We start from the raw sequence: 23,762 nt of genomic DNA, 5'->3' as shown, positions 1-23,762 counted from the left end.
AAGGAAGGATTAATTCTGTGCTGTTTCCTTCTTCAGTGATCATTTTAGTCCCTATTTCACTGGGTAATTTAATAAACTGTGTCACCTCCTCAGTGTCTACTTTACTAACAGATAGGAGCCTTTTCACTACAGAGTAACTCCCTAAATGGGAACAATTATATTATATTAAAAAAAATCAGCCTTCCCAATCCCTTTGGAGATGATGCCATGGAGCAGCCAGTGTGCTGAGCTCCTTTGGAGCTTGTCACAGGAATTTTTTTGCTGCCTGACACCTCCAAAAAGTGCCTTGGTGTTGGCTTGGGGCACGAGCAGTGTGAGGATGTCTGTGCTGTGTGCCCTACACACCCTGCAGCTACTGAAGAAATCCACCACTCCTCAGGATCACAGAAAGCTCTGGGTGATGCTGCTCAGGCATTTCCATAGAATCCCAGAATGAGACCTTAAAGATAATCCAGTTCTTTCCCCAGTGCCACTGGGGAAGCTGGGTGGAATTCACTCTCTGCTATTAATTATAATCCATCAAACCTTCCAGCACAATGACACTGCCCATGCAGCGAGTCAGAGAAATTATTCCAATCATCCAAATCTGGGATTTTTTGCTGGTGAAATTTTATGAGTTCACAGAGCCCCTCTGCTCTGCAGCCAGGCTGGGAGAGCTGGGGGTGTTCACCACGAGCAGACAAAGCTCCAGGGAGAGCTCAGAGCCCCTTCCAGGGCCTAAAGGGGCTCCAGGAGAGCTGGAGAGGGATTTAGGATGGAGGGACAGGAAGGACACAGGTGTCATGGGGTGACTTTACCTTTAAGGTGGTTTTAGGAGCTAAGGAAGTTGAAGTTGCTGGTGGCTGATGGGAGTCTTTTCTCCTGACCAATTATCGGTCATTACTGGGAATCAACAGCCGTTTTAACCATTGAAAAGGGAGATCAACTTGTAAACCCTACCTTAAAATGTAAAGTCAAGGCACTTTAGTTCTTTTTGTTTCCTGGCTGTGGAAGGTAGCAGATAAAACTATCAGAGACAGTAAAGAAAAGAATTAAGTTTCAGAAAAAGTAGAGAATAAGAAGATGCATTTGTGAGCTGAAATACCTTTCTGTTGAAGCTATGGAAATGGACAATAAAGTCTTGAAAAAACTCCTTTAATTCATGATAGTATATAGGGAGGAACAGAGTGTTCAAAGTGTAAATTTTGAGTAAAAACTAAGGTGATTGTGATACAGTGAAGTGCTAGAAACAGTGAAGCGAAAATTTGAAGCCTTGGGGGGCAATGAGAAAACTGTTTTCTAGTGAAGCTCACAGAGACAGATGAAGAAGACTTTTGCCTTTGAATAACTCATCCTTAAAATGCCATCCCTAGACTCATGGCCCATACACACCTCAGAGTGATGTGAAATGGGAGGAGTGAGCTCTGATAACAGCAGTTCTGGGCAGCTGACAGCAGGGCAATAGAAAACTAACAAAAATAGTTTTCTTGTGAGAAACTCCATAAATTAACAGGAAGAAACTTCTGTTTCTCTACAAACACTGGTGAAAAGACTGTAGCAGGTATTAGGACTGTTTTAACCACCAAAGTTCCAAAGTTTTTGTCTCTGTTGTCATGTAAACAAAGGAATAGTGAGTAGTAGAGGATAAAAAGGGGTTTTCTGGAAGTTTATTCTGGTGTTCTTATTATTGTGGTTTGTTAATAAACTTTCTTTATTCCTTTTAAGTTTTAATGCCTGTTTTGCTCTTGTTCTAATCCATATCTCACAACAAGAAATAAGTAATTTTTTAGTTACTGGTTTAAAACCACGACACACAGGAAATGGCTTTCCAGTGCCAGAGGGCAGGGATGGATGGAATATTGGGAAGGAATTGTTCCCTGGGAGGGTGGGCAGGCCCTGGCACAGGGTGCCCAGAGCAGCTGTGGCTGCCCCTGGATCCCTGGAAGTGTCCAAGGCCAGGTTGGACTTTGGGGCTTGGAGCAGCCTGGGATAGTGGAAGGTGTCCCTGCCCATGGCATGGGATGAGCTTTAAGGTTCCTTCCAACCCAAACCATTCTGTGCTATCCCACTTTAAATATTTGTCTTGAAGCAATAACCCGGAAATATTTCCTTGTATCTTCCTCTTTCTTTTTGGCTTTTTTTTTTTTTTTTCCTCACTGCTGTTTATGACACTGCTCTGGAAATGGTCCCACAGCTTCTACTTCTTCCCCTATTAATATAAATTAAAATAATCCCCTGAATGTCGCAAGCAGGATGTCATTTTCCTGAAGGAAAAAAAGGAAGCTAAAAATATTCCTTTGGCTACAAGGGTATCGTCACATCCACGCTCTCACAACTGCTCCACAGCATCAGAGGATGGTGGGGAAAAAAAGCCCCTCCAGCAACTCCCAGGATAGCAGGGATTTCATCCTGTTTTTATCCAGCCCAATCTCCCAGACTCCACGTGGGCTCTGGCATGTTTAAGATAAATATTATTAACTCTCCCCTTTGGAGGCACTTCCACAACTGGACACTCCAACCACGGACTGCAAAAGAGTTTTCTTTTTAATAAAGAGGAAGAAAAAAAATAAAAATCACACAAGTGGGACCTGTTGGGGCTGCAAAAAATCCAGAATCCAAATTTAGATGCTCTCAACATCTACGCCTGAATTCCTGCTGGGTTTTTTTTCCCTTTCTGCTATCCCAGAAGAATTTCCCACTCTGCATTTTTGGTTCTTAAGGCTGTATCCTACCTCCCACTCAGCACGGGGTGATTTTTGAAAAATGGTGAATGTGAACAAAAACTGAGAGTTTTGTCATAAGCCCATAGGAAAAAAAAAAAAAAGTCACTTTCTGCCAGACTTGTAAACAGATGATTGCATGCAAATATGGAATGTACTTCCTTTTTTGTATCACTTGATCTTATTACAAATCTAGGCAAAGACTTTTCTGAACTATCTCTATATTTTTTTTAAATATGCAATTATTATTATGTATTTTAATACATTTTATTATATATTTTATATGTTTATTATATATCTTATATATTTTCATTATACTCTTTTATACATTTTAAATATATTGTATCCATTTTTGTTACTGTACTTTATATAGTATATATATTATAATATGTATATATTTATATATAAATATATATGTATAAATTTATTTATTTATAAATATATATATATATTTTAAATATATATCTATTTAAAAATATATATATTAAAAAATTTAGGCAGTTGTAAATCAATAATAAGAATGGTTCCACATTTCAGGAAAACTCATCCCCCAGAGCATTTCCCCTCTGCAGCCATGGAACAAAGCCCTGCCATCCCTCCTGCCCCTGATGGCAGCAGTGGCACGGGGTGACACCCAGCAGCACAGCACAGCTGTGGCAGCCACCTGGCCAGCCACAAATCCATTCAGCCTCCCACTGGCTATTCCCAGACAGAAATGCTCCTGGAAAATGCTCAGCATCTCACCCGTGACCCATCTGAAAAGCTTCCTGCTCCTCGCCCGACAACTGATGGTTATCTTGGGATGCCACAAAAGGCTTCTCCTCCTCAGCTCCCTCCAAATTTACTTTGGATCAGCTCCAAGAGCAGCCTGGCTGTGGCTGGGGGTGTTTGGGGCAGCGGGATTTGAGTAGAATCAGTTTTTCCATCCTCATGCCTGCTGGTGTCCTGCCTTTGGATGCACAGCTTGGAGGTGACATCAGCAAGAAACTCCCAACAAAAGCGACTCTGGAAAATCAGGAGAGTGACAAAGTGGAAAAGGCCAGTGGAAAAGGCCCCATTCTGGTTTGCTGTGCAGGGAAACCTCTGTTGAGCAGGAGTAACTCATGAACTGTGCCCAGAATCCGTGGCATCTGTATGGGAATGCCCTGAGTGACTGTGGGGAAAGCCGTGACCTCCCTTCACGGCCCTGAGCTCCAGGGAGATTTTCCCACTGGTGGCTCTTGCCCTGCTCTGTTCTGAGCTACAAATCCCCCCAGAACCGCTCTCCTGAAGCAGCACACACTCTGCTCTGGTGTCTCCCAGCAATCCCAGGCTGTCCCTGAGGAGGGGGATCCCCCAGTGCCCAGAGCTGCTCCTCCAGGGCCCTTTTTACCCACCAGCGAGGCTGTTTGTGACCCCTCTTCCTCACTGCGCTGCTGCAGCCCCACTCCTGCACAGCCCAGTCACTGCCTCCCATATTCTGCTTCTTATTCCCTTATTCCTTGGCTCACATCCTGCTTTTCTAGGACATGAACTCCAACTGCTTCACAAGGACAGAGAATATTTGATTTTCCAAGCCTGCCCAGTGCCCTGGGACATCCCTGTCACGTGCTGGTCTGTGAAGCCTCCTCAACTTTTACATCTTTATGTCAATATTTAGGTGTTGGAGCTGAGCTGTTTATTTAATTTTCTTCCAGCAAAGCTTGCATCCTCCGAGAACATCCTGTAGCTTCCCAGCCTTTATTTGGATTTCCACAGCATTTTAACAACAGTAATGTAATTTCCCAGCAGAGCCGTTAACATCAGGCTCCGTGAGAAATGAATATACTGAATATCAATGTTCTTTTCCTCTTCAATTTTGCCTTGTTTGGCAGCTATTTTTACCTCCATTCCCTCAAGGATTCTCCTCTTTCTAAATGCATTTGCAGTTTAAAATCCCAAGCAACGTTTAGCTTCCGTGACTTTTGCTTTTGGAAGCTATTGAGCAGAGAAACCGTTCCAAGATGATCCCCAGCTCCTGCAAACTCTCCAACACAGGTGTTCAGGTTTAGGCTCCTTAAAAATAGAATTTTCATGATTAAATCATTTTTTACTAAGGAATGACACCCTCTTCTGCTCACTACGTGTTCATACTGTCTTCAGGGGAGGAGAAATAATGAAAACCACACAGATTTGCAAAGAAACCATGGAAGTTACAGCTTAAAAGTTCAGTCAGAATTAATTGTGGCAGTAAAAACTGAAGTATCTCAAGTGAAAAATAATTAAATTAATCTCAGGAGGCACAAATCCATCAGGGCTACAGACAGTTGGGGAGTTGTTCGGAGTTTTATTTGTAATCTAGGAAATATTTACAGCAAAAAACAAAGAATTCTTGATGCTACTGAACGGTTACTGAGACCTTTTGCATATATAGAGTATGAAATTGCTGCAAGCTGGGTTTAGAAGCAGTTTTGTCTGTCTTTTGGGGAGATTTTATTACGTTTTACCTGAAGTCAAAGCTGTGTTTATGACCTTTTTTACACCTTCTGTCACAGCTGAAGGCACCAGCTCTGTCAGAAATCCCCAACACCAAGGGAGCATCTGCATAACCCGGTGAGCAAAACCAACAAAACCAGCTGCCTTTCAGAAAAACCTAAATTAATGTTTCTCCTCTGCTTGGTTTGCTCTGCACTGGAGCATTTTCTGCATCACCTGCTCCCCATATTGGAGCCTGGGAACAGCCAGGTAAGCACGCTCTGCTCCCAGGAACCGCCTTTTCCATCAGCTGAGGGACAATTCCAACCACTTTGGAAAGGGAAAGGAAGGAGAATTGCTCTTCAGAGTGCCTGTTTGCCACCCAGGTAAAGTTGTGTTGATGAAGAAAAGAAACACCAAAGTGACAGAGTCAGCTGTATTTTTTAGGGGCTTTATTTTCCTGCCTTCCCAAGCTCATTCCCATAGGCAGAGCTGCTCCCAAAGCCTGGTGTTCATGGAGAAGCTGCTGGCAGCTCACCTGCAGGGGTTTTACAGCCAGCCTTGCATGACTGCTCAAGGCTGGGGGCAGAACCTCTCCATGTCCCTCTTCACTGAAGTCAGGGCCTGTGCAAAGCAATTTCCACAAAGCAGAGTCCAACCTGGCTTCGGGTCTGTGTGAGGCGTTTTTTCCCATTCTAGCTGGATTCTTGGCATTTTAAATATGTGTTTTTATTTTCCTCCAGCATGAGAAGTTCTGTCACATCTATCTCACTTTGAAGCCTGGGAAGCAACACTGGGTGCGTCCACATTCGATCTTTTCAAAGAGTTATTTGAGCAATCCCACAGGTACCAACCATCCTCCTTGGGAACACAGCATCCCTGTCCAAAGGCCCAAAGCTTGGGCAGCAGGAATTCTCTGCCAAGGCTGGAGAAGCAGCTCTGATTCGTCTGTGACCTTCTCACAACAGAATTGGCTCTTGCAGGCCATGAATGGGACGACAGCTTGAGTTTGCTCCATGCAAGTTGGCTCCTCTCCCCTCCAGAGGTCCCTTTGGATGCTCTCAATTCTCAATTTTCATTGACACCAACATTAGGAGAGGCCTGCCCAGCTCAGGGAGCCCCATCCCACTCCCAAAATCCTAGAGATATTCTGACTGCTTTCCAGTCCAGCTGAATGTATTCCTGTTTAAACCTCACTGCTTGATAAACTGCCAAAAAAAATCTGAGCTCCCAGGGAGGATATTTATTTACAATTCAGAATTTATACATGCATTGCACGGCATCTGAAGGGTTGGGTTTTTTCTCCCAAACATACAAATCAGCAATTAAAATATTTGGAATGTGCCATTTCTAGCCAATGCCCAGGGCTGGGTGTTATCTCACACTTGTAATTTGTTGCTGGGTGCTGGAGAGGCTTCAGCAATCTCCAGCTGCACAAAGCTTTGGGAGAAGTTTGGCTGCTTTCAAAGCAGGGGAAATAAAAGCAGAATATGATCTAAGTGTCACTAGCAAGGTTTGCCAGGAGGGGTGGACTTCTCCTTTGAGACAGCTCCAGCAGAAAGCTGGGCTGGAGCTGCCTGAGAAACCTCTTTTCCCAGTGGGAAAATGACACCTTGCTGGAACTCTCTCGAGGAAATGACAGAACATCAGGGCAAGTGGAGTCCAGGGTGGTGGCACTGCTCGCAGCAAGGGAGGGCAGGAAACCTTGGATGGCATTTTTATATTGTTAATTTGTCCAGCAAGACCATCCTAAGCCACCCCATCCACAGCAGGAATCTGATGTGATGGGAAGAGCAAGGATCACTCAGAAAGGAGAAGGTAGGAAGTCTGACACAGGGTGCCCAGAGCAGCTGTGGCTGCCCCTGGATCCCTGGAAGTGTCCAAGGCCAGGTTGGATGGGCTTGGAGCAGCCTGGGAACAGTGGAAGGTGTCCCTGCCCATGGCAGGGGTGACTCTGGATGGGCTTTAAGGTCCCTTCCCACCCAAACCCATCTGGGATTCTGCTCTGGAGCAGAGGTGTGAGTTTTTATTTAAAGAAACACTGTTTTCACCAGACATAGAAACATTTGTAGGTTCAAGTCTGGCCACAGCTGAAAAGGGTTTGTTTAAAAACATTCACTCAAAATGAGTGTATTCCCCATCCCTCACTCTGCAGGGCAGCTCAGAGGATGGTGCTGGCAAAGCTCCTTTGGACCAGCAAACTGCAACACCCCAAAAACTGCCAAGGTCCCAGATTCACTTAAAAAAAAAATAAAAAAATAAAATAAAATAAACACTTGAAAGGACAAGAGATACCCCTTACACCTATGCTGAAGTGACACAGGTCTTCTTTAACTACTATTTTTATTATTTTTCCATTCTTTTCTATTAAATATTGACTCTGTTTGTGGTTAGGAGTCACACATCCCAAACCAAACACCAGTGCCCTGCATCACAGACCCTTTTTTGTTCACATTTGGCCTCATGGGGGGAGATCCAGCTCCACCACCCACCTGAATTTAGGACAGCTTGGCAGCCCCCCTGAACTCCAACAGCGGGATTTTGCTGGCTGGATCCAAACCCAAACCCTCAGGGAAGTTCCCATTTAACCCAGGCAGAGGGGCCAAGCTTCATGACTCGAGCCTGAACTACTTTTTTAGCCTCCTGAAGGAGGAATGAGCCTCTGAGCCAGGGTCCTGCAAGGTCCCCTACCCCAAAACCCAGCTCTGCACCATCCCCTGCCACGACAGCCCCGACCCTTGCAGCTCAAGGCCACCCATGAGCAAACCCAAACCCAGCAAACAGACCACCCACCAACCCACTGGGGAAAGGAGACAGGAAAAAGAATGAGGTTTAGGGAAATATTTTAAGAAATCCAGCCTGTGGCCAGCAGTATTTTGGGTTCTGAGCACTTAGAGGCTGCTGGAACAGAGGTGTGGAAGTCTCCACCATGAGCTGTCTGTATTTAGGGGGCAGTGGGGCACTTAACACCCACTTTGGCACCTCTGCAATTTGGGTAGGTGAGTAATTCCTCCTGTACCTAGGAGCTGGAGGAGCTGGCCACCCATTCCCAGCTCAGGACTTTCCCAGCAATGCTCAGCACCCACTGGCTGTTTCTCAAGATTCTTCGGGTCACAGGGGCCTTTTTTAATTCCTTTTGCAGTTTCCCACAGCCACCCTCCCACACTTCATCCCTAAGGTGTTTTGGGACAGGCCACACATTCCTGATCTTCTCCATGGCATCTCTGCCTGAGCAGGAACAAAGCAGGAGCAAATCCTGACTTGCTTTTCCTGCCACAGGGAAAGTCAGGGACAGGGACTTCTGACAAGGGCATGGGGTGACAGGACAAGAAATGGTTTTAAAGTGACAGAGGGCAGGTTTATATCAGATTTGGGAAGGAATTGTTCCCTGGGAGGGTGGGCAGGCCCTGGCACAGGGTGCCCAGAGAAGCTGTGGCTGCCCCTGGATCCCTGCAAGTGTCCAAGGCCAGAATGGACTCTGGGGCTTGGAGCAGCCTGGGATAGTGGAAGGTGTCTCTGGCCGTGGAAGGGGTGGGACTGGATGGGATTTAAGTCCCTTCCAACCCAAACCATTCTGTGATTCAATTCCTCAATGAATTAATAAACCAGGGACTTACAAAGCCCACTCAGGATATCAAAGCCTATCCCAGCCATTATTTCTTCCCTGAAACCCTTGTAAAGGTTCTGTACCAGTTTTAAAAACTTCTACACTCGATGCCTTAATGACAGCAGGATGTCCCAAGTGCTTTTCTGCCACCCCACAAGATGATAAAACACACCTGAACTCAATGTGCTGCAGAACCATTTTTCAGAAGAAAGTTATTAAACATTAGAAAGGTACAGTGAGTCATGAGCATGCAACCACCCTTAAAGAGTGAAGTGGGAAATATTCCAAAAATGCCTGCATCCACCAGGAGGTATGAAATGTGCTTTGATGAAGAACACAAGTGGAAAAAAGCAAAAGCTACATGGAAGGAAACAAGCCACAAACTATTTGCTCTTGCCTCCCCAGGTGGCCCAAGCTCAGAAGAGGTAAAAGACTCAGCTTAGTGGCTAGGCCTGGCTTACATGTCCCAACCTGCTGCTTGGAAAAATCTCATTTTCCTCCCTGGTCTCCCAGCAGAGGAAAAATCTGCAAGGCCCAACAACACCTTTTTAATTTTGTTAAAAGCACATTTATATATAAAAATAAAGCCTGATTGCTGTCTATTGCTCCTGCCCAGACTTGCCCAGTTCTTCATGCAAATTGTTTCCATTTCTCTTATCAGTGCCCTCATATCCCCAGATCAATACCAGTTTTTCTACCTCCCCCATTTGCCCCCGCCAACAAACTGGACCAGTGGCCATGACCCCATTCTCTTTACACCTGCACCCAGCCACTTCTCCCCAGCAGCTCTCCCTTGCCAGGTAGGATATATTAAATATCTCTATGAGGATATATTAGGATTCATGCTGTAGGCAGCCAGGCAGGCTGGGGCACACTGAGTTCACACCACCCTTGTGCAGGGTGTCCTTCCAAAACAAACAAAGACCTGTGCAAGTCTCTGTCTTCCCCACTTATATGTCCTGAAACAGAAAGGAAAAGGAAAAAAGCCCAAGGCTTTTCTCCTGCACACACAGAAGCCATGAAAACGTGCAGCAAAATAACCACATCTGGCCTTTAAGTGTAATTATTTGCCTTGAGAGCTTTGGTTTCAGCTTGGAGAGGGGTTTAAGTCTATTATTTTAAGAAGTCCTAACAGCATTAGAGGACTTACTGTCGGTGATTTGTACAGTAAATTCAATTACTGCTTTTCACTTCTGTTCAGTGTAAACCATTACAATCAGAACATACTGGGTTTTTCTGAATGCACTTAAAGCAGAAATAAGAGCTGTAGTGCCCAAGGCCAGTTTCCCATAGCCAGGGAGCTGTGCTGCCGTGGAGCAGCCTGGGAGAGTGGAAAGTGTCCCTGCCTGTGGAAGAAGATGAGTTTTAGGGTCCTCTCCAACCCAAACCACGCTGGGGTTCTGTAACATTTTGCAGAAAGGTTTTTCCTTTTTAAGCTGCACTACATAAATCTTAACACCTGTGACTTCAAGGTTTGCCTTCACACTTAATGGAAGGACATTGTTTTATAAATTTACAACTTATTTCTAAAGAACCTGGTATTTTTAGGCCCATGATTCCCCTGCCTTTTCCCCAGACCCTGTGGAGGTCATAATCTCAGCATCAAGAAACTGCAAGGACAGAAGTAGGGAAGCAGGTTGGGAAATTGTCAGCAGAACTAAAAATATTGGAATGTAACTTCCAATTAAACTTCCCAAGCATTTGGGGCTGACGACGCCTTTTGAAGAATATTTTGCCGAAGGGGAGGACACGCCAGCAGGGACAGGATTCAAACACTTCTCGTGTCTAACACATTTGCAGGAGCGCTGCTGCCACCAGCTCCTGTTTGAAATCACTTCTTTGCAATTATTTTTGGACACGGATTTTAGGAGAAAATATCGAGCAGAGAAATGGGGAATGAGGGCATTTCCTGAGCTTGCTGGCTCCCACTTTCCTGTGTGCAGGTGCAGGGCCCTGTGCTGTGATTATTCAGGCTGGCATTGAACTGTGGAACATAGTGCTGGAATTGTACACCCACTGTTGATGCTGTTGTTGTCCAGAGGCGTTGGAGAAACACCTGAGACTGAAGGAGTTGTAACCACAGCTTTACAGAAGTCATTGGGCTCACAAGCAGAATATTTATGGAGTGTCAATATTTGATCCATATCCCAGCATCAGCCTTACACAAACACAGGTCTTATCAAACTATCCTAAATCAAAGGAATACTTATGACCACAGATTTATCTTGAAGCCACAGGCACACAAAACTTTTATAATTAATTCTGTTTTCTTTGGCAGCAGCACAATCCAGCCCCCTCTGGGCACAACTGCTGCCTCTCTATGGCACAAACAAACCCAAAATGTCTCAGCCACAACAAAGAAAAGCCAGCAGCTCGAGAGTCTGGAGAGTCCCAAGCTTGAGGGACAGGGGTGCAGAAACCTCGTTTGTGACTATTTTTAAAAATAATTATTTTTTTTCACCTAATATCAGTTTTGGAATTAGGACCAAGTGGTTTTCATATCTCTAAATACAAATACAGGCTGTTTGCTCCGCTATTAATTCCTTTTCAGCCTAGCAGCAGCTCTCTAGCAGGGTGTGAGTCAGGCTGCTGAAGCAAAGGATTGTTTTTGGAAAGCATTAAGACTTTGATTGAATTGTTCCTTATTACAGAGCACGGTGACATTGCAGCATGCAGATTTATTGGGGGGAAAAGGAGAACTGGGATGTTTAGAGAGCTATAATGAGCTGTAATGGTGTTCAACAATCTCTCTTTGTACACACACAAAACCCTCCCCAATAACTGATACACATCCCTCTGAATCTGCAGTTGACTTGGGAAAATTTGAAGTTTTTTGGCAACATCCCTTTTCTTCCCCAACTTCCAGCAGTCCCTGCAGTGGGAATGCCACCAACCAGAGCATCCACACACCTGGATCACAGCAGGGTCTGTCTGGCCAGGGCATCTCCACCAAGCACAGCAAACACAGCCCTCAGGAGATGCTCTCAACATCACCATTTTCATGTTTTTCCAAAGCTGGGCTCTGATCATGCTCTTCCTGACACCAAGGATATTTTTATTTGCTTTATTGCCACGTTGAAAGACAGCTGCTGATCCCCAGCAGGGCTTGGCACAGCCAGAGATTTGCCATAAATCCTTTGCTAGACATCCTGGAAAACTTCGTGCAGCACTTCCAGGGAAAGCTGGAGGATCAGGCCCCCCTTAGGGGGTTTGTGGCAGTAAATGAATAAGACAAAGGGCTAACATCCACTGAAGTGTCACTTTTCCCACTGGCAGGCTGAGGCAAACCCTGGAGGAGGCAGCCCCACTGCTGCTGTGATTGTGGAGAAGGAAACAATTATGTTCTACTGCTCTTGGGGCTGCTCCACTCTGCCTCTCGAGAGCCTTTCAAGGAAACACGAGCACAAATCACAGCTCCTCTCTTGATCACTTCTCCTCTTCTAGCAAAATCTGTGGCAGAGGGAGGAAGACAGGGAAGGAAAGCATCACAGCTGGCCTCCCTGCACAACCTCAAAACCTGATGCTGAAATCCCAACCCCTCTGGCATCAGAATGGCTTTCCACGTCCATATGTGTTGTCACGCTTCCCCCACACCTGTGGGTCAATCCACAGCTGGTTTCTATCCCAAAATGGGGATTTCCATCCCAAACTGCCCTATTTCCATGCCATAGCCACCTGCATTTCATCCCCTCTTGCTGACAGATCAGCAGAGTCCCGTTAGCTGCGCTCAGGTAACACCTCACATTTCCTCCAGAGAGACTTTCTCGTTGCTCTTTTAAGTGCTGGGCCCGTGAAGGAGTGTGACACTTGATTTTGTGGGGCTGGTGTGCTCCTCCCACTGTCACAATTCCAGGGCAGAGGCATTTAATTGGTCACTGATTTCAGCTCATTTCCCTGCGCAGTCTGAAGTGGCACGCTGGGGCTATCAGTCTGAAATCCAGTGTCTCAGTGCTCAAATCCCACCCAGTCCCTTGGGACAGGATAGGATGGCGTGCTAAAAACAGAAAAATCCCTTTGACAAGGAAAAAACCCCATTGTTACATCTGCCCCTCACTCCCAAGCTCTGCCCTGCAGGTCAGGAGAAGCAGAAGATGCCATACTGTGCTCAGGGAGAGGTGCTCATAACAGGGCTTGTCTGGGGGTTTTATCTTCTTTGAATGTGCTCCAAAAGGTGCATTTGAACCCCTAAATTCTGTAGAAAGGTGGATACCAGACAGGAGGCGTTTCCTTGGGGGCAATCCCATGTTTGGGCAGGGAAATGGGAGCAGCACCCTGGTGAGACAGCGGATGCAAGGTGGAAGGAGCGAGATGCTGCTCTCCATGAGGGATCCAGGCCCTGTCATCTCCCCCCTCAGGGATCCCTCATGCTTTTAAAGCTGAGCAAACACAGGGATGGCACTTTTCCAAATCTGAAGTGTCAGCAACACCTAATTATAAATGCTTCATTTAACAGGGCTGCAAATGAAGCCCGGGACTGCATCCATGTGGTGAGGGTCAGCTCTGGGATGGCAAACCATGCCCCAGCCTGGTCGTGCTCCAGCTCTGAGGTCAGAGACAGCCACAGCAGGATGCAATTCCAGGGATGGATCCCAGTGCTGGGATCTTAGACTTGCACATCATACGAGAAAAATGGTTTAGTGGTGAGCATGATGGTGGTGCTAGTTTGACTCGAAGATCATAAAGGTCTGCTCCAAACTTAATGGTCCTTTAATTCCATGAAATCGCTCTGCTAAAGTCCTGTGGTACCCCACTTCATTCCTGTGAGGGTCCAGAGGGATTTTGGAAAGAGCCAAACATTCAATCCAGCTGTTGCATCACCAGATGTGGCACAAGGACCACAGACTCGGGATGCTCAGAGGTTACCCCACCTGGAAGCCACCCCTTGCAGAAATTCGTGGCTGCTGGATTTATTCACAGCCTTTTCTGGGTGCAACAAACCCTCCCCAAAACATGCACTGGCTTTCCTCGCTGCGAGTCTTTGCTTGGATAACATTTTTGTAGCAATTCCTGCAAAGCCACAGCTTTGCTCAGGCCACCAAGAGGAATTTCTCCACCAAAAGGGATTTCTCACTCCTGCCATCATCCTCCAGCAAACCCAAAGCTCCTGTAAAGCCCAAGAGTGTCACAAGGCTGCGTCCCTTCTCCCGGCATCTCTGCTGGGCAGAGCTGCAGCACCGGGGATGGATCAGGTGGGAAAGCACGGAGCAAACCGGTGTCAGAACGATCCCAGCCCTTAAACTGGGACTTGCCTGCATTTAAGCAGGGAAAGCTGGGCCTGGTGGCTGCTGTCTGAGGCAGCTATCTGGTCAAAGGCCTGCGGGGAGCTGGCAGATAGGGCGGGTTAAAGTTTAACCTGCGGGACTGTAAAGCAGCCCGGGGCTGCTGAACCTTTGGAGTTTGATATGATGATTAGGGAATAACCGCAGTGACACGTCGCAAACTCCCCACAAAGCAAGGAGACCTCTTTCCCGGGGGGCCATCTCCAGAATTGCTCAGGTAGGCGGCTGCTGGTTGCTGGGAGGTTTCTGGGGGGTGGGAGTGGGTGCGCAAAGCGGGGCTGGCGGTGGCGTTGGGAAGGAGCGGCTCCAGTGGGAGCCTCCCACCCCAAGAGTGCCCCAGCATCAGCCTCACACCCCAGAGCTGTCCCACTCCAGCAGGGCTGGACTGGGGGGCCGGGACCCCCTGGCTGGCCCCACACAGCCCCACACCACTGGCGTTGAGTTTGGGATGAGCAGGTTGGGCACAGAAGGGCTCCTCAGGAGCCTCGGCGCGGTTTTTACCTGGCAAAGCCATAGAAAGAGGGAGTTTTCTGCTTTTCCTCCTTGCCTGAAAAGCGAGGCCAGATGAGGCGGATGGGGAGGAGGGATTTTCCCTGCCATAATTCCCTCTGGATTTGTTAAAGCGCAACTTTAAGGCTTAATCATTAGAGATCTTTCCAGCCGACTTGGTGTCCCTCCTCTTTGCCAGAGACCAGTCTCCCTTCAAAGGCAATCACTGCTCCCAAAACCTCCTCAGCTTTCCCTAATCCCTCCCAACTAGCAAGGGCAGTTTCTGGCCAGCACAGAATGCTCCTCCCAAGCTCTTCCCCTCGGTGGAACAGGAGTTTTGGGTGGGAGCAGGCAGGGAGGGAAGGATGGCTTCCGAGTGTCCGGCACATGGGGATGCAGATTAAACGCAAGGGAGGAAGGCTGGGCTCAGCATTGCAGAGTGGCTTTTTGGGAGAATTTTGTGGTGACAGAGCTGCAGAAGCCATGCTCTATAGGAAAGGGATTCCAAAGGGAAAAGCTGATTCCCAAGCAAAAGGGGCCGAGCAAAAAAATGTTCTGGATTAGGCAGGAAATGTTTTCTCCAGGCTCATGTGCTGCAGCACTTTCATGCCGCTCTGAGTTTTCCCTGTTTTCCTGCAAATGTTTGCGAGTTCCCAATTTATGTGGAGCCACCAGAGGTGGAAAACAACCCCCCACCTGGGGAAGCCAAGGGATGAAAACCTCGTGCTGCGTTGCTCAATCGGACTCCGTCCTTCAGTGTGTCACCCCAGCGAGGAGCTGGGGCAGCTCACAAGAATTCTAGTTTTGGGGAAGAAAATGAAGCATGCTTGGTGTTTCTGGATGTATAGAAAGGAATAGATATTGCTTGGAGATTGGAGGGAGGGGAAAAAATCCCCAAAACATTGATAATCTAGAGGAAAATGGTTTCTCTAGTGACCTATTTGGGTTATTAGGGGAAGGAGTGAATATCATTGTCCAGTCTTCCAAGAGGTTGTTATTCTTCAGGAGGAGCAGTTGCACTGAGGAGTTACCAGACAAAATGGCCTTAATTAGATGTGTCCAAGTGGCTGAGCACAGTCAGGTCTGTATTGATCCTGTGGGATAAACATGGGTTTGTTATCTCCTTGATGAAACCGAGAACCTGCTTTCCCTGAAAAGGCTGCACAGGGGCAGGCTCTGCCCTCAAATACCCCCTCAGCAAAAATCCTAGCATGGCTGAGGAAAGAGATTCCTCTTCTTTCAAATAGCCCAGAAGCAAAGCAAAGTTTTCCACAATTTTTGGGATGAAATCTTCTGGATTTACCTTGCTCCTGGATTGGATGGAGGAAAGCCAGAGGATGTGCTGTAGTGGGTGTGAGGGAGCCACGTGTGGAAGTAGTCATGGAGAGGTGGTATCGTAATCGGTTTGTTTCTTGTTGATGTGGGCTTGCTAGGTATGAAAGGACCTTTTCTTGCCTTGGCACTTCAGAATTGCAGCAGAAACCTAAAATAAATGAGAGTGGAGAGAGAAAAGCCAGACCTGGTGATACCCTGATATAAGGTAAAAGCAGAACCTTCCTTTTCTTGATGCTGTGACCATGATAAGTTGGTGCTGTTGTCAAAATTTCATCACAAATGAGGATGAAATAGGAAATATGGATAGTTCGCACTTTCAAAGGTGTTAATTTCAATTTAAACTTCTGAACAAAATGCAGCTTCCCCCTCTCCTTTTTTTCCTTTACTTTTTCACGTGGTGGCCCTTGTTAATGATAATCCATTTTAAAGGCAAATCCCTGAAATTGGTTGAATTCCAGAACTATTATTTCTATTAAGTGTGGCTGGGTTGATTCTCTTTTTAAAACACTGAATTTGCTGCAGTCATTCACATTTTCCATCAGCAGTCATGGAAGGGGGGTTTTACCCTGTGGGGGCGGATTTGCTAATTGATTCCTGGCTCGGGGAGCAAAGAAGGAGAGAAAGTAATCATGTTTCCTCTGGGTGACAGGAATTCTCCTCCCTTAAGGTGAAAAAAAACCCATCCCAGCACACAGGCACTGTTGCAAAGACTGGGGCTGGTGCCTGCAATAAGGGGAAAGGGCTGGAATTCCACAAGTTTCAGAAATAAAACATCCCCCCATGATTTGTATCCTGGAAATCATCTGGATGCACCGATGGACACATGGGTGTGGCACCTGGGGACGTGGTTTGGTGGTGGATTAATGGTTGGACTCCATGATCTGAGAGGGCTTTTCCAACTTAAATGATTCTGTGTTTCCATGAGATGGACCCTTGGGTGGCAGAGGTGGAAAAGTGCCCTGTCCAAAAACAGTGTTTAGATGTCCTTGGCTCAAGGGAGACAAGAAGAAAGGAAGGAGAAAAGAAGTGCTTGGGAAACTGTAGGGTGGAAAACCTGTTACCCTGGGTTTGGGATTTGTTGTGTTGGGATTTATACCTCAAAGAAAAGAAGGATTTGCTGTTTCCATCCTGGAGAAACCCCACTGATGGGGGAAAGCTCTTTAGCTCATAAATAACCTGTGAATGACCCATACCCGGGTGGTGCATGGGGCTGTCCATGTCCATGTCTGTGTCCAGCCCAGTCTTGGCCTCCTCTGGAATCAGAAGTGGGGGCTTGCAGATTCCTCTGGAATCGGGAGTGGGGGCTTGCAGATTCCTCTGGAATCGAGAGTGGGGGCTTGCAGGGGCTGGTGCTGGGGGTCTCCAGCTGGACCCCACTTCCAGCAGGACCACCTCCACAGCTCCAGGTGAGTCAGGGCAGCCCTGAGGATGGGCATCCTGCACCTCTTCCATGGGGCAGGGTTGTTTCCATGGGTCAGAGGCAGGAATGTGTGGAAGCACCGGGCACAGATTAAAGCCAGATCTTTGTTAACAACCCACCCCCAGACCCCGGGTTTTGCAGCAGGCTGTGATTAATACTTCACTGCAACCTTGAATGCTCTTGCTCCCTAATTCCAAGTGGATTGCTTCAGCATATCCTGGAGTGCACCAGTGTCTAGACATGCTGGTCTAGAGCCTGATATCTTTGCAGGATGCCTTACGAGAAGAGCCCAGAAGAGCTCGGCTGTCTTATCTAATAAGGCAGAAGGCAGACAGGGATATTGCTGCCACTGGAAAGGCATCAGCCAGGGAGATGCTCTGTTCCCATTCATCCACCAGCCCTGGGCCTTGTGCTCGCTGCTCAGCGTGAAAGCATCCCCGGGAGGGAGAGAGCCCTTCCTGGAAATCCCTCTTCCCCGCAGGAGAGGCTGTGTGGCCTTAAAGGATCCACCTGTAAGTGCATCCAAAGCAGCATCCCTGCAGGCATCCAGCCTGGCAGCGCTCAGGTCCAGCTCTAAGGGCTAAGAGAGACCCACCCACCCATCAAGGGCTGCAGTTTGATCCCTCAGCTCCCCAAGGAAACCAGGATGCTCCAAAAGCAGAATATAAGGGGCTGGATTTGCAGTGCCACAGAGCTTTCCCCTATGGGGTGGATAAATGGGGTGAATATATGGGGTGTCTTTGAAGGGGAGGGTGCAAAAGCAATCTGGGTTTTAACCTGGGTTTGTTCTGAACACTCACATTCTCTCTCTGAAGCAGCCTGGGAAAGGCTCCAAGTGGTTTCTGCACAGCAGCGTGCTAATCCTGCCCCGTGCCTGCTGAACGCCAGCTCCGGAGGAGGCAGCAGGCACAAACACCACAAACATCCACAGGGTCTTGTTGCTGCCCTCAGAAGGGCAAAACAAACCAGTAACTGGGCTCCAGCTGCTGCAGAAAACACTCATTTGGGAATTAGAGACAGGAGAGAGCGGTTGCATTGGATAATCCGTGTCCCAGCCCCTGCACGTTAGTAGTAATTAAAACACTGGAGAACCTGGGAGCACGGGAAAAAGATAAAATTAATTCAGAAGAGCCTCACCAACCTCTGCATTAAATAGCTCCAAATTCTGGCATTGCAAAGGTGCCTCTATTTGCAAGTGTTTGAGTCACAGTCTCTGGATCTCAGTGAGACATGGGACTGAGATCCTCCAAATACTTGGGCTTGTGCTCCATTTTTGGTGCTGGGAATAATCCATTTTAAATTGAAAGCAGCTGTTTAAGACTTCCAGGGCACAAAGGCATAGGAGCACAGGGCAGGTAATGGCCAAGGTGGGCTGCCCCAAGCCTTGGCTCCTCCCTCAGTGAAAAAACTGCTGATAAAAAGGGGTTGGTGTCAAAAGCTGGGTACTGGAAAAGGCTTTTTCTGTTATTTCTGCAGAATCATGATACTCTCAGAAAGTCAGCTGTAACCAGATAGATTGCAGTGCTTTACCTGCATTTCTTTACATGCAGTGCTCACCTTACATGCACCAAGGGACTGCTGTGCAGGGGGGGTGTTTAGGGTCTCCTCCCAATAATCTGGCAGTAGCTCAGCAATCCACCTTCCTTCCACCTTCCTACTGCTCTGGGTTTCCCTTCTGCCCAGCATCCCCACCATCATCCCATCCCAGGGTGCCTCACCCCCAGTCCATCCCTCCCAGCCCCTCTTGGCCCTGTTTGCTCTCCAGGCAAGCCTGGGAGGCTCCACCTTCCCTTGCCTACAGCTTTCTACAACAAAATGCAATTTTAGGCAATAACAACCGTGTTGGATGACACAATTTAACATTTTCCTTCATGGAGTCCTTGAGGACCTAAGGAGGGATCTGGGTATTCTCTGACTGCTGTTCAGCATCAGCCTAAGACTTCAAGCTTAGCTTTGCACCTACAGACCCTGTTTTTTATGCCTGGAGCACATAAATGGATTTTGGACAAGCTCAGAGCTCAGCATTCAGGAGAAACAGGGAATCAGCAGTAGTGAATCCGTGGTGTAAATGTCCTTTTCCCAGGGTGTAGCTCAAGTCAGATTCAGATTTCAGTTTTATGATGTTTTCAGCCCAAACCCAAACCAAAAAATCTTGAATCAGCCATGACCTAAAACTTCAGCTCTGAATCGAAATGTCTGAACCCAAGGTTGTTCCAGCCCTGAGCTGAGCTAAGATCTGAAGTTCTCCCATGTTCTTTATTTTCCAAGATAAAAATGGGCCAAGTTTGGAGCTAGGTCCTGTTTCTCAGAGTGCTGGACATGGCTGGTACAAGGTTGCCTTCCCAGTGTCAGCATCACACGAGGCCTGAAGGACTCGTTGTTGTGTATTCCATGCAGGATTAGGCACTTACATATTTTTGCCTCCCAAGACCCCACCAAAAGGCTACAGATTCCCTCTGCATCTCCCCAGGATCTCACTGTGCAGTAAATAAATGCTATTTATTTCCATTCAGCAGGGGGGATATTTCTGCTTTTTCCATGGTCTCTGCTGTTCTGTTTCGGTTTTATCTCCAAAATAACTGATTTAGGGAGAGCGACCCTGTAAACTTTCTCAGGAGGGTGGACTTTCTCCTCCCAGCTGTATTAATTGATTTAATTTATCTTAAATTTGATTGCAGTGAGCACCCCTAATTAACCTGATTTTTTGCTGATAATCACTCCCAATGGAATCAAATCACAAATCCGGGGATGGATTGACCGGCACACAGAAAGAAGCCGCCCTCCGTGCGTTAATTCAGCGAACAGGATATAATTTGATCCAGGTAGGAATTCACGGTCCCATCCTTTTGTGCAGTGTCCAGCTTCATCCTGAAGCTTCACTGGGGGCGTGAGCAGCGAATCCATGCTCCTGAATCACTCTTTGCTCCTTCCTTTTCGCTCTGTTTCTCTCTCACATCCATGCATGTCTTTCACAGAGCAGGATCTTATTCCTCAAGGAATTCCTTGCTTGGTGGGAAATGACAGTAAAGGTGGGGGAAGGACAACCCTGGGCACTGCTAAATGTTGGGAAAGGTCGGGGTTGGTGTCTCAAAACCAAAGAAAACCCACAGAGCAAAGTTTCAGAAGAGGGTTGAGGTGGGAAGTCCAGCATGTCACCTTTAGTGCAGATGCTTGCATAGGTACATGGGAGCCAGGTGCCTCACCTGCTCCAAGGTTTTCTCACAGTTTAGGCTCCAAGGTCTCAAAGATCCAAACCTCCTGTGGGTAGGGCAGGGGGAGCTTGGGCATGACTTTCAAACCCACCTGAGAAAGCCTTTCTTGGCTACCACGGCCGAAACAAGCTCAGCATTGGAAAGCACTGGGCACTGCCATGAGCGGCATCCTGGAAGAAGGAACTGGAAACACTGGATTTTAGGCAGGTGGAGGCCATGAACCTTGCCTTGTTTTGCATGGCACTAGAGGGCACAACAGCCCCAAGCACAGCCTGAGATTCCTGGGAAAAAGCACATTCCAGGACCAGGCCAGCAGCTGCGTTTGGTGCCCTTGAGGAGCCTTTCTGCTGTACCCGACCCATAAGGTAGGGGACTTCGGAATGTCTTAGATTTACTGTGGCTTTCTTAGAATCATAGGGGTTGGGAGGTTCCATAAGCCCATCTCATTCCAGCCCCATGCCATGGGCAGGGATACCTCCCACTGGCCCAGGTTAATCCAAGCCCTGTCCAACCTGGCCTTGGAATTATCCTGGTGTTCAGTTTCTCCTACTGTCACATCTGGCAAAGCTCACTCCTAACGCACAAATGTCAGCTCCCAATCCAACACACACTTCAACATCTTCTTGCTCTTCTCTCTCATTTCCTTTTCCATTCCAACCTTTATCTTCTTCTCTTTCCCCCCCTCTCCTAATTTCCCTGTACCTTAGGGATTTTTCTTCTGGACTGTCTGTGAGTGCAGCCAAACATCTTCTTCCTCAGTGCACACCTGGGTCGTTCATCTTTGGGAAGTGGCTGATGTCCACTTTCCCTCCAGGCTCCTGGTCAGGAAGGGTTTGTGGAGGTGCTGCCTTCCAGCCACAAATGAAGCCACTGCAAACTGAGGGGTTTATTTCTTGCTGTGCCCCCTCACACACCAGCTCAGACATAAAATCAAATATCCCCAGGACTCTATTGCTGCTGAAAACATTGGGAAAACAGGAATGAGAATGAAAAATTCAGGGCCTAGGTTTGAGATAACTAAAAGGGTTTGTGGTATATTCCTGTTTTATTGTAAGGATCTCTGTTTGTTTACATTCCTTTTAAATCAGATGTACAAGGCATTTGCTTTCCTGGAATAATCCCAGAATGGGAAGTGGCTAAATAAATGGTCAGGGAGCCAAAAATGGAAAACTTACTGGAGCCCCAGTTTGTTTGGGAACAAGGAATCAACGTAGGGAGAGGGAAGGAAAGAGGAAGGAGAGGAAGGAGAGGAAGGAGAGGAAGGAAGTGGCGGAAGGAAGTGGCAGAAGGAAGTGGCGGAAGGAGGGAGGGAGGGAGGGAGGGAGGGAGGGAGGGAGGGAGGGAGGGAGGAAGGAAGGAAGGAAGGAAGGAAGGAAGGAAGGAAGGAAGGAAGGAAGGAAGGAAGGAAGGAAGGAAGGAAGGAAGGAAGGAAGGAAGGAAGGAAGGAAGGAAGGAAGGAAGGAAGGAAGGAAGGAAGGAAGGAAGGAAGGAAGGAAGGAAGGAAGGAAGGAAGGAAGGAAGGAAGGAAGGAAGGAAGGAAGGAAGGAAGTGGCGGAAGGAAGGAAGGAAGTGGCGGAAGGAAGGAAGGAAGTGGCGGAAGGAAGTGGCGGAAGGAAGTGGCGGAAGGAAGGAAGGAAGGAAGGAAGGAAGGAAGGAAGGAAGGAAGGAAGGAAGGAAGGAAGGAAGGAAGGAAGGAAGGAAGGAAGGAAGGAAGGAAGGAAGGAAGGAAGGAAGGAAGGAAGGAAGTGGCGGAAGGAAGGAAGGAAGTGGCGGAAGGAAGGAAGGAAGTGGCGGAAGGAAGGAAGGAAGGAAGGAAGTGGCGGAAGGAAGGAAGGAAGGAAGTGGCGGAAGGAAGGAAGGAAGGAAGGAAGGAAGTGGCGGAAGGAAGGAAGGAAGTGGCGGAAGGAAGGAAGTGGCGGAAGGAAGTGGCGGAAGGAAGGAAGTGGCGGAAGGAAGTGGCGGAAGGAAGTGGCGGAAGGAAGTGGCGGAAGGAAGTGGCGGAAGGAAGTGGCGGAAGGAAGGAAGGAAGGAAGGAAGGAAGGAAGGAAGGAAGTGGCGGAAGGAAGGAAGGAAGGAAGGAAGGAAGGAAGGAAGGAAGGAAGGAAGGAAGGAAGTGGCGGAAGGAAGGAAGGAAGGAAGTGGCGGAAGGAAGGAAGGAAGGAAGGAAGTGGCGGAAGGAAGGAAGTGGCGGAAGGAAGGAAGGAAGGAAGGAAGTGGCGGAAGGAAGGAAGGAAGGAAGGAAGGAAGGAAGGAAGGAAGGAAGGAAGTGGCGGAAGGAAGGAAGGAAGGAAGGAAGTGGCGGAAGGAAGTGGCGGAAGGAAGTGGCGGAAGGAAGTGGCGGAAGGAAGGAAGGAAGTGGCGGAAGGAAGGAAGTGGCAGAAGGAAGGAAGTGGCGGAAGGAAGGAAGGAAGTGGCGGAAGGAAGGAAGGAAGGAAGGAAGTGGCGGAAGGAAGGAAGTGGCGGAAGGAAGTGGCGGAAGGAAGTGGCGGAAGGAAGTGGCGGAAGGAAGTGGCGGAAGGAAGTGGCGGAAGGAAGGAAGGAAGGAAGGAAGGAAGGAAGGAAGGAAGGAAGGAAGGAAGGAAGGAAGGAAGGAAGGAAGGAAGGAAGGAAGATTAAATATAGGGGAGGAGAACAGAGTCACACTCATCTAGCAGAAAGAGACACAAAAGGAAATACTGACTGGCCTTCACATCTTTGAATATTATTTGGGGCCAAGATTTGCTCCCTGCCAGAAAGACCTCCTGGGTAGGCAGGTGTCATCCTCAGATTGGATGTAAATCAAGACAAGTTCTAAATTTTGCAAGTGTTCCATTACCCAGCCCATGACAAACACACAGCCCATGGAGATTCCCCTGCCAGAGCCAGGAGGATTTCCATGTTCCAGGGAGTTACCTGACTGTCTGAGCTCAGACTTTGGAAGTATCCCAGCCTAGGCAGCATGACACTGTGTTGTCCCTGCTGAATCTGTGAGGAGCTGAAGGGAAGGAGGGTGTCTGCCTCAAGGGTCATTCCCAGACATGGGCTTGGTTTGATCCATGTTTAAAAATCGATAGCTGAACCTTTCTTTTCTTTTCCTCCATGGCAGGCAAATGGTCAGAGGAAATATGGGGGCCCACCACCAGGCTGGGATGGCCCTCCACCAGAGAGGGGCTGTGAGATCTTCATTGGAAAACTGCCCCGAGACCTCTTTGAGGATGAACTTATCCCCCTCTGTGAAAAGGTGAGACTTGGTGGCAGCTGATCAGTCACTGATGATCAGAGCGGCGTTTCAGGGCTGAACTGAGCTGA

At 47.8% G+C, this 23,762-nt stretch overlaps 1 protein-coding gene across 3 annotated transcripts in view; it reads left to right on the top strand.

Moving 5' to 3' along the window:
• Positions 1-14,142: 14,142 nt before the first annotated feature.
• Positions 14,143-23,762, top strand: part of A1CF (APOBEC1 complementation factor) — a 28,444-nt gene continuing 18,824 nt past the window's right edge. For 2 of the 3 annotated variants that reach the window (XM_005530729.3, XM_005530728.3), the window contains exons 1-3: positions 14,143-14,235; positions 19,941-20,084; positions 23,560-23,694. In XM_005530729.3, coding sequence (XP_005530786.1) covers positions 19,986-20,084; positions 23,560-23,694 — 234 coding nt within the window. In that variant the 5' untranslated portion in view covers positions 14,143-14,235; positions 19,941-19,985. Of the gene's footprint in view, positions 14,236-15,940; positions 16,048-19,940; positions 20,085-23,559; positions 23,695-23,762 lie in introns of all 3 variants that reach the window. The other variant, XM_014259502.2, reaches the window with a different exon arrangement.

This window comes from Pseudopodoces humilis, chromosome 9 (genome assembly GCF_049639895.1).
Source record: "Pseudopodoces humilis isolate 2021_Gansu_Grassland_sample_001 chromosome 9, ASM4963989v1, whole genome shotgun sequence".
NCBI classification, from domain to species: domain Eukaryota; kingdom Metazoa; phylum Chordata; class Aves; order Passeriformes; family Paridae; genus Pseudopodoces; species Pseudopodoces humilis.
Note: the sequence above shows the minus strand (reverse complement) of the source record. Positions and strands in the feature narration are given on the sequence as shown.